General features: G+C 33.3%; 1 protein-coding gene across 1 annotated transcript in view; it reads right to left on the bottom strand.

Moving 5' to 3' along the window:
- The window catches only part of IMPG2 (interphotoreceptor matrix proteoglycan 2), a 31,762-nt gene that overhangs the window by 18,731 nt on the left and 1,371 nt on the right, over positions 1-11,660 (bottom strand). The window contains 3 exon segments of the mRNA XM_029283583.1: positions 2,333-2,364; positions 6,755-6,921; positions 11,208-11,477. Of these exon segments, the coding sequence (XP_029139416.1) occupies positions 2,333-2,364; positions 6,755-6,921; positions 11,208-11,477 (469 nt within the window).

Below are 11,660 nucleotides of genomic sequence, written 5' to 3'. Positions count from 1 at the left end.
CAAAAGCCGCTGAGAGGTCCAAAAGAACAAGGACAGAGGAGTATCCCCTGTCCCGGGCCCTCCAGAGATCATTAACCAACGCGACCAATGCCGTTTCCGTGCTGTGCCCCGGCCTGAAGCCCGACTGGTATGGGTCTAGATAGACTGTTTCATCCAGGTGTCCGGGGAATTGCTGCGCAACCACACTCTCAACAACCTTTGCCGCAAAGCGAAGGTTGGAGACCGGGCGATAGCTGGCCAACTCATCTGGGTCCAGGGAAGGCTTCTTGAGGAGGGGCCTCACGACGGCCTCCTTAAGGGCCGCCGGGAAGACACCCTCCTGCAAGGAAGCGTTAATAATTCCCTGGAGCCAGGCTCGTGTACCCTCCCGAGCTGCCAGTACCATTTGGCATTTTGTTGTATTTAATGTCAAAATTCTCAGAAGAAATCTTTCAGAAATTGAGATAACTAAATGTTATCTATTTATAAATAGATGATTATTCTAAAATCAGTGATGGCACCTCAGAATACAAACTGAACTATTTAACTGCCTCCATTTTTCCCTTAAGAGTTAAGACACTTTACAATCTTTGTTTATGGTGATTCTCAGTCATCCAAGTCATAGTTGTCTCAAAGGTGCTTTTTCAAAGGCAACTGGACTGTTTTCCCCCTTCTTCTCTTCTTCTTCATCAAGGAAAAACAGTCCAGTTGCCTTTGAAAAAGCACCTTTGAGATTGAGAAAACTTTAAGTTCTACAGAATTGCTATTTTTATGAAACCCAAGTCAAAGTATAGAGACTTGGATATTCCTGAAAATATCCATGCATAAATACATTATGTAGAAATATCTGTTTGTTTCCATTTATTTGACCTTTGATCTGAACCATTTATCTACAATTTAACAAAAACACAACAAAAAAACCTCTGTGGAATGGTGGATATGATGTGCAGTTACATCTGTGAAAACCAATGATTTCAGTGGAGGAAAAAAGTTTCAGGAGACTAAGATTAATTAATTCAGTCAAGATTTAAATCTAAGCAAACCAAGTGGAATAAAATAAAGCTCTAATATTCGTCATAACTGAAAGATCAAGTGTGACATGTAGCAGATATAATATACTGTAAGCCTGGGTTTGGAATATATTCTTTGACTGCAGAGGAAAGAACTCAAATCACTGGAGGAAATAGAACCTATACAGAAAACCTGCCATTTTACATTTGTATACTGGCTTTCATTTTAGTAATTTCCCAAATTACTATCCAGTTCATTTTGTTCAAGAAAAACAAAGCCGGATTTTAAAATGAATGTGAAATGAACTGAAAAGATCAAAGCCATTTTCTCTGAAACAAATATAATTCTGCATGATATTCTAGGCTTTAGGAATTACAATGGTTAGGTTGGCATTAATACATAATGCCAATAACTCTTATTATGTGTAGTTGCTACAGCATTCTTCTTTACAAAGTCCTTACGAAGGCATGTTTTAGCCTGTGCGCTTAAAAGCATACTTAACATAATAGCTGCATATACTGTATCTTCATTTTTCACTGTGTGCATGTGGGTAGCATGAAACAATTTTGGTTCAGTGTAAATAAGCTGCTATCCCATTTTTCTAAAAGAGAAAAAAGGATGTAGAAATGGGAACAAGTGGCATTACAGTTATTTTTTTCTTTTACTGTTTAAATTTTATAACTGCTCTTTGAAAGAAAAAAAACTTTTCCTGTTTAATAGAAAGTACTACAGTATCTTGACATATAAATAAATTCAGAGCTCCCTAACTACTATTCCAGTTGACTGTTTCTCAGTATGTCTCAACTTATAAAGAACCCCTGACATTTTTCTATTTCTCTGGGAAGGTAGTATTCAATTTCAATATTTGGGGATATATATTTTATGCTTCAAAAAACTTTATATTATAAAGACCTCTTCTGAAATTACCTGAAATTGTTTGTGGCATATGAACAGTGATCATTTTCAACAAATCTTTGAAATGATCTTGTATTTATCAGGCAGGCCACAATTAGCTCCAATTTTTATGATCAAGACCTAAAACACTATGGAATTGTTAAGTAAAATGATGCCCAAAAAATTGCAAATTGGTTTTAAAACCATAAATGCAGGAGTAAAACTGAAAGCAAAATCAATGGAGGAAATTGGATTTGCTTAATGACCACATGGTTCACTTAACAATTGCAGCAATTCACTTGCACCATAACACAGCAAAGAGGTCATAAAATCAGTTACAACTGACTTAACAACTGCTTTGCTTAGCAATGGAAATTGTGATTCCCAATTGTAATTATAATTCAAGGACTACCTGAACTATAAAATATAGAATAATATAGATACTCACCCATCCATTGCTTCTTTAGTATAGGACAATTTCTAGAAAAATAGAAAACCATATTTTAAATGTGGAACTGCATTTTGTAAATTTATGTTATATTTTATGTTTTATATATGTGCTTTTATTATGTGTCCCTAGCATTCCAGATAGCCAAACCCATTCATTCTTATGTATTCATAAAAACATTCAAAAGAAAGCCCCCAGTAGGCTGAAGAAATATATGTTTACTGAAATAAATGCATCAGTTCAATAGATGCTTAAATTTAATAGCCACATTATTGGGGAATAGGGTTATGTAAGACTTCAGATGAAAGGTCCATGTTTAACACATAAAAATGGGTGGGGCTTCAATTGCACTATCATGGCAACATCTTGATTTGTGTTGTCATGCCACCTCATTCACAGATCTCTCAAGAAAGAAATTCATTGAGAGAAATAAAATGTGTCAATGAGCAGATAAGAGTGCAAGACTACCAATATACACATTTGTGGAAAAGTGCCATTTTTATTTTTATTTTTTTACTGGTAGGAGCAGAATTTATAGCCAATAATTGAAAATTAATGGGGGAAATTAAAATATTTTCAAGAGAGAAATAACAGTTTAAATTTTCAAATATTGCAATTGAGGTAGCAAATGAGTAATAGCTTCTAAATGATTGCATTAATGAAAAATCAGTTAGAAACGATCTGGATGGGGAAAAAGACATACACAGAAATCTGCCCAAATATTAGTCACTGACCAGCATATTTATTTATTTAGAAAATTTATATGGCTGCCCAACTTACACTAGGTGATTCCAAGTGGCTTACAAATCTCTCTTCCAGATACGGAAACCCTTATATTATAGGCGGATTCAAACAATGGGATGTAAATGCACATTTAAGGAATAATATACAAACATCACAAAAATTGCAGTGGGAATAGTCATTGTCAGAAATATGGTTGCCTATTTATTGCACATTTTAAATAAACAATTAAGTAAAATGCATAAACTTTGAAGTTTTCCTGAATATTCTGCAATTATTTGTTCATACGATAGCTTAGATGCTTATCACAATACAATTCTGTGTTTTATCATTTTGTAAACTAACCACTGAATTCATATTCACCAAATATGAAATATCCACTAGTTTTGCAGCAGCCAATGATCTATCTCACTATGACCTGCACTTCGTTGGATTACTCTATAACAGTGTTTCTCAATCTTGACAATTTTAAGAAGTGTGGACTTAATTACCCAAACAGCCATGTTGAAGTTAAATTTGCCAAGGTTGAGAAATATTGGATTACAAGGTGCAAACTTGGAAATAGTGGGGGCGGGAGGGGGGGACTCTGTTAGCCCAGGACACGTATCTGACTCTAAATCACTTAGGCAGCTGGTCTGATGAAAACCAGCAGGTTTAAAATAACACTTACTGGAAGTGTTTGGGCTATATGGTAAACATAAGTATGCTGTCACCTTGGATACTGTGGGATTAGGCACCCGCTCCTGGTGTCTGGTTTTAGTATTTGAGCAGATGATTTTTACAGAGACCACAAAACAACTCATAGAAATATTGATACTCTATTCTGGTCTTGGCAATTTTACTGCTGCATAGTAGGAGTGTAAGACTAAATGCAAATTTAGTCTATCATGGCAGAAAAGTATAACATTACTTTCAACAGCCTGTTATGGTTCTGATATGTTGGAACCATTCCACCTGAACAAATTGAGATTGCAGAAATGGATTGCAATTTATAACATTTGTAGTATGCCATACGTTTTTGTTTCTTTAACTTTTTAAAAAAAAAAACTGGAATAGTCGGCTTCATTAAATAGGTATGTGTTGATTAAATTGCTCCCAGATGTTTATGAACAAAAACTTAAAATGACACTATTTAAATAGTTTATTTTTTTTCTTTCATTAAAATATAATCCCAAAACTCATTTAGAAGCCTTTATTAAAGACTCTTTATTTTTTAAAAGTCAAATGCTACTAGAAGCATACATTATACAATCATTATATGTGCCTTAGCAAAGACATTACATTTCTCCAAACTTTTCATTAAAAAAAAACTATTTTACTTGTAACTATCACTGCAGCCTTCACAGATGGTTATCATAAATATTTCTATAGTTTTATAAAGCTGATTAAAATAATTCCTTAATTAGGTTTTTAGGTTTGTACAACTTTTGGGGAAAAAGTTTAGATAACATATATTTAATATCACTTTACTAATGTAGCAGATTTCATTTGATATCACACAATTATAATAAGATAATTAATTTGTTGAGTTCCAGCTTTTGTATACTTCCTTGCCACAAAGGATCCTCGGAAAAAATGACTCTAACATTTTTATGAACAAAAAAAGAAATCAAAGGAAATGACAATATCATGGCATGGAATTAGTTTTGGAAAATGCAGAAAATAACATTAAAATGCAACACTCAATTCAAAGGCTAGAATCAGCAATCCATATAATTCATTTAGCCCCAATTGCCCATTGATTAAATCAAATATATTATATCAGAACATCATAGCAGTTTTATTATTGAAAAGTACAGTACTTAAAAAGCTACTTAATATTAGATGATATCAAGCTAATTTCAATTATTTATTCCTTCTGAACATTCAGCTAAATCAAGACTAATTCTAGCTGGCTTGATATTCAATTGCTAAGGGTATATAATAAATCTGCATATTAGCACCTCTTTGATTCAATTTCTATATAAATGGTATGACAGATAAGTTGTGTTTTGTTTTATGCAAAACTGATGAACAGGTCAAGAAGCCACATTACGGACAGAGCATGGCAAACAAACATTCTGCAGGTAGCAAAGGAATGAGACAAGGATTTATACTCTTCCGTTATTTATTCAATCTATATGTTGAATATATTTGTACCATGGAAATCTGGATTGGAAAAAGATGAGCATGTTTTCTTTTCAACTGGAGGAAGAAACTGCCCTATGTTGACGACATTTTTCTGATAGCAAAAATGCAAAGGGTCTGCATGCGCCAGTAATAAAAATCTAGGAGCATGGTGAAAAAATGGGACTAAAATTAAGTACAAAGACCAAAATAATGACAGCAGAAACTTTTTTGAAGTGTTAGATAGTTTCTGCCCTTTAGCCTCAATCATCAATTGTAAAGGAATAAGCAGCCAAGAAATACACTGCAGACAAGCACTTGGTACTGTAGCCATTTAAAAATATTCAAATATCTGGATGATCAGTAGCAAAGTGTATAGGCTCAGTTACAATGGCAAGAGATGAAATATTGGAAGACTCAAAGGACCTGGATAGGGACAGATCATTATGAAGAAAAATGTATCTGTTTGATTGTTAAGAATAGATGCTGACCTGAAGGTACATACATAGTCAATCAATCAGACCCACTTATAAATCTGATTTGCCATAAACTAGCTCAAATGTTTGCCTTGGTCTATCAACAGCAAAGTTATTATGCTTTAAATACCTGGGCATGGTCCTACAGCTAATGGAATTAAAAGAATTCATGCTAGCTGTTAGACAAAATGTGAGTAAGAGTGCATTCTAGGGGAGGTCAATATATGCCTGCAGCTATTAAAGTTTTTAGCCTCTGGCTAGCACAATTACTATATAGAAAAATACAGTGCTTTAATTATTCATCTTTTGAATAACATTAACAGGATTTACTAGTAAAAAAATATGTGCAATTCCTGCTTTCTAAAATTAATCCTGAGATTACATATTATGTAGCTAGGTTCACATTTATGCTGGTGCTCTCTGAGTTTGGTTGCTTGCTGATGTTTTACTACCCAACTAGGTAACATCATCACTGTGACTGAGTAGGGTTTGCTCCCTATTTATATGCAATAGCACTATTGTAAATAAATAGCGAGCACCTACACTTATTCGCACTGATGATGTTACCTTATTGGGTAATGAAATGTCTGCAAACAAACAACCAAGCTCAGAAAGCACTAAAAACTTTCTCTGTGTTTAGTTATATTTGCTTTATGTTGGTTAATGATTGTAATAACAATTAATGATTTCTCAGAAATATATTTAAAACTTTTTTTCTTTCACAATTTATTTCCCAACATTTGTTACTTTACATTTGCAAGATGACATTCAAAGTAATTTTAGGCACATCAAATAAATACTAACATTATAAAAATGAAAAAGAATAAATTTTTAAGAGATTCTTCAAATTAGATGTCAGGTGCTAATTTCCCAGAGCGTGAAAACTCTGAATTTATTTTTATCATGTCCAGTATGACATAGTAAAAGCTGCAGGTAACTTGTTTAATAGACTAATGAATAAAAAAATAGAATAAAATAACAGAATAATTGAAAAGGCAGTTTCAAAAATGCACATCCTTTTCCCATCATATAACATCTTATCTTCGCTATAACTGAAACTATGTCCAACTGATATTCTCTTAAACGCCATATCTCTTACCTTTGCTATGAGGCTTTGATACTCTTCAGATTGACTAAAATTGGTGCCCATTTCAAATATATTCATAGTTCCTGCCTCACATTCATTTAGCCACTGTTGGTATTCTTCTTGTCCTGGGAGTCTGTCCAAGAAAATTTTGAAGGCTTCCCAAATAGCTTCTTGGCAGACTTAAAAAAAAGAAAGAAAGAAAAATCTATTAATGTAAAAGTACCAGTATCACTATTATGTAACAATTATCTTGTTGTATTAGGTCATAGAAAGAGATATGCACAAACACGCTGCTAGATACTGTTGTTGCTACTACACAAGAACAATCCTGATGGATTAGAATTTAAAAAGAGATACTATATTCAACTGAATGTTAGAATGTACAAAATTTCTAGACATCCACTAGAAACCATGAAATAGCTATTCTGTTCATATGGTAGAGGGCTATCTGGTCTGCAAAAATCTGGATGGTATCACACGGAAGTGAAAAGAGTTGTTTTACTTAAGAATGAAAAAAAGGCACAGCTCTTTGTGAGTATAGAGTTTTTGAGAGTGTACATCAAAAGAAGTGCAGAGACAAATTGGTATATTAATATTATATGAAAAGCTATCAAGATTAAAAGTTAAACAATGACAGAAGAATGTTGAAAGTAGATACAATTTTCTAAAGAAAAGGCTAAAAGAATAGTAACAAAAGAGAAATGGGAAATGAAAAATCAATAATTATTTTCAATTATTTCAATTTATTCTTAATCTAAATGTGGCTTAAATTGCACTAAGTTTATTGAGTATATATATTTATAGTTAATTGTTCTATTAGTGTCTTCATGGATGTATTACAAGGTAGAATTACACTGCCAGAATGTCACATAATTATGAACAAACTTCAGTGAAAATGAAAAACGAATTTCATGATTTCCTGAGAGAAAGAGCTTTAAAGTTAAGATGAAGAAAATAAAATTTCAACATTTGTGCATATAGACAACAATCTTGTTCAGATAAATTACACAGAAGTGATGCCAAGAGAAGCTTTCTTCAACTAAAACTGAATGCAGAGATAAAAGGCCTGATTAGAATATTATTTTCTTCAATCTTCAATCAGCTGTAGAACATGGTTCATTGTCTATTGTTTTTGTTATGTTTTGTCTGAAATAAATTTCAAGAAATCATCTAAGGCTTTGTGATATAGAACTTTTAAACATTCCACTTAGAAAAACCTCATTTTTTGTATAGTTACATACACCACTTTTCCTCCCTCTTTCCAAATGATAAAATAGCTTTAAAACAAATGTATTAAATAAGTTTAAAATATAGAAAATTATATTTCAGTCTACGCCAAGTAGGCAGGTTTTTTTTCTATAACAAATTGTTTGAGCTCATGTAGCAAATGTATCTGAACAGAATGAATAGTAAGATAAACCTGGTCTATCCTAGAAATCAGAATTCCTAAACAATCAATCACCATGAATTTTTCAAATGCTAATACTTGAAACTTCTTGTGTAATTCTCCAGAATATTGGGTAATTGGATTGTTTATTTTTTGTTTGTTTGTTACAAATGACCACCCATCTCATATAGATGATTCCTAAGAAAGAATAAAAACTCAATGAATAATTACAAACATAAATAATCTAAAAATAATACCTGAGAAACTCACAATGTTATATAAAGGGCTTATCCATTACAGCCTTTTGCAACCTATTATCTTCCAGATTTACATTTCACAATTTACATTATTCCCAATTTTTAAGCTTAGATGATCAAATTGGCAAAGGCTGAGTTATTGGCTTGTATCATTGACACTTGACAATAACATTTAGTATGATTTCAGTCCTGTAAGGGTAGCCTCTATTATTATTTATTTGTTAAATTTATGTGCCATCTACTCCAGGGGGCTTACAACAAGAAAATTAAAATTAATTTGTGTCTTAGGAGGATTCAGTGTGAGAACAGTTTTCTTTGGGAATTGCATGTTTTATTTAAACTTTTAAGTGAACAGTCTAACATATTGTATAAATTGTCATAATGCTCTCTATACAATGGGTCTTCCTCACAAAAAGCTTTACTCTTTTCAGGAAGTGTCAGCTAACATTGCTATTAAATGCCTTTTCATCATTACACACAATAAGATGCTTTAGTCTATTAATTGTCATTCTCCAGAAAGGGATTTGCTGGGGATCAGTGCCTGACTAGTCCTGCTTAGTTACTTGGGGGTTGGAGAGCTTGCTCGGTCATTTATGTAAATGAGCAGTTCTTCAATTTAATCCAATTATAATCCCATTTGTGTTTCTAAAACATTGAACCATGTATAGTATCTTGGCTCAGGCAAACTAAACTTTTAAAATTTAACTCCCAAGTGTCCAACAGTTTGTTATTCAACATGAGAAAATTAATGAGTTAAAGCCTCAAAGAAGCTTCTCTCTCCTAGAATTTTACACCACTAGCAGTATTATTATTAGGAGCACTTTTAATCAGTGTAGGTCAATCTTATTCTAGATATCAATTAATTCTCTTGTTGGTAGGTAGCCTAGGAGGAGAGAAAGAAAAATGTCATGTCAGTTCACAGCTACTTTGACCATCTGGGCTAAAGAATCCTTGTCATTCCTCACAGAAGCCTTTGGGTGTGACAGCCCTTTTCAGGGGATCAAACAACCATCTGTTGTAGGCCTTCCGGAGAATGGAGCACTTCTGCAAAATGCAGATCACATCAAATAAATAACAAATTGGGACAGTAGAAAAATGAAATATTTGAAAAGATTTAATTATATAGTAAACTGCTGTTTGGAATTGAAGAAAGAAATGAAGAGATGACAACGAAAGAAAAAAAGAAAGAAAGAAAGAAAGAAAGGAAGGAAGGAAGGAAGGAAGGAAGGAAGGAAGGAAGGAAGGAAGGAAGGAAGGAAGGAAGGAAGGAAGGAGACATGAGTATGTAAGAATGTATGTTGCAGAAATAGCAGGTTACTCAAATGAAACAGAAGAGATGAAACATAAACTGAAGACAGAGAAGGACATTTAATGGCAAGATATTTTATTGGTAAATGGTAAATTGGCAGGATGCAGGAGATATTTGTTTAGGTTTCTGTGCTGTTAATTTGTGTAAGCTCTTTAACATCAGATGTGATGTTAAAATATTACCTAACTTCAATCAACATCTACAGCACTACATCTACCACTTCAACCCTTTGTAGGAAAGGACTATGTTCTGGTTTCTAATTTATTTTAAGACAGCATTTAAATGTCTTAAATATAGCCCCCGCAAATCCCTTTTATTAAGCTTGCCATTCTTAAAGATAGTACTAAAGATAGCAGATACAATTAATTGATTATAAGTGTGAAGAAACTTAGAGAGAAGCAGTGAACTCTATACGTAAAGAACATTTTGTGGAAAACGGCTGTACAGGTTCTTAGGAATCTGTTTGGATATTGAGACATGGAAACTATGGTCAAATTATATAAATTATAGAGGCAAAATGTATAATGGAAATGGACATAAATGGAAGAGAAGGAATGAAGCACTTTCTCCTTTATCTCAAGATCACAATCATTTTTTTAAAAGACTATACTTAGAAGTCTAGAGATACTACACAGCTCATTGTAGGAAAATGTAATGCCTTGAAGCTATCTCTCTACATCTTCTTATGGCAAGCATGCCTTTTTCTGATCCTGCTTGGCAATGCATAAACTCACGATCTCTGGAAAATTTCTGTCTTTGTGGAATTGAATTTAAGCATTACAAGCTTTATGTTATTCTCATTTGTAATATCTACATAATCAAGTAAATGATACGTGTGTATATATGTTTCTTCCAAACCCCTACTCTGACTGAGCTGTCATATTTTTTCATATATCACATAATTTTTTAGTGCCTGCACTGAGAGGCAACATAACTTTTCCAAACAAAATTTACATTGCCTTCTTCAATCTCCCATATGTTAGTGGCTATCCCTTGAGGTAACAGAAATAACTTAAATACTAGTTCTAATATAGTGAGAGGAGAATTTACTTTGCTAATATATAGTGGAAAAGTAGCATAATAATTAAAATACTGAATTAAGATGGGAAAATCTACAGTAGGTTCTGGTATCCAGGCAGCTTTGAAGCCAATTGCTGTAATTTGGTTAGCATATCAGACTGGGCTGTAGGAGTACTTTGCGTATTGTCTTGAGCTATTCCAGGAAATTCATGATTTAAGGTAACAAACAAGTGAAACAAAACAAAAATCCAAATAGATAGCTGTCCTTGATTGTCCTATTATTTGCTGTAATTGTTACTTCAGTTGCAGTTATCTTTGCTCAGCCTATATCCTTCATTGGTACAACTTCCTGATGAGTAACAAGAAGACAAGGCAAATTTTAAAAAATGGCAATAGACCCAACATCAGCCCAACGGGGTTGCTTTTCTGAGGGTTTCTAACATTCACATAAATCTCTCAAGAAACAGCAGTTGCCTTGGACTGCTTACTTACCTCTAAGTTTGAAATATTTAAGATGATTGGCAGTAGCCTGTTCTATAGACTCTTCTGGACATACTTTAATTCCAGTAGGAAAGAAAATGGACCTCTTCGTTCGAAATAAATGCCTGCTGAACTTCTGTGATTCCTTGAAGTCAAGAAAAGGCTTAGAATCCAGAAACTGAGGATGATTTCTATTTGTTCGCCAGGTATCAGGTGAAAGATCCAAAGAAATATCCTTAGGTACTAGTTCCTCTGTTGGTAGAGAACATCACAAAGAAATATCTTTAAGGAGGTACAGATATGTTATAATACTACACTATCTTATAAGTTTCATTAAGAACTATAATCTTTCAGATGTTTCCAGTCTACCTTTCTTATACACATCTGGTAATATGGATGATAACTAAACAGTGTAGAAGTTAAAATGTTGGACTGAGGCTAAGGAGATCAATATCTTAGTCTACC

Source organism: Protobothrops mucrosquamatus, unplaced genomic scaffold (genome assembly GCF_001527695.2).
Source record: "Protobothrops mucrosquamatus isolate PMUCROS unplaced genomic scaffold, P.Mucros_1.0 scaffold_68, whole genome shotgun sequence".
In the NCBI taxonomy this organism is placed as follows: Eukaryota; Metazoa; Chordata; class Lepidosauria; order Squamata; family Viperidae; genus Protobothrops; species Protobothrops mucrosquamatus.
The sequence above is the reverse complement of the archived record's forward strand: the minus strand, read 5'-3'. Positions and strand labels throughout refer to the sequence as shown.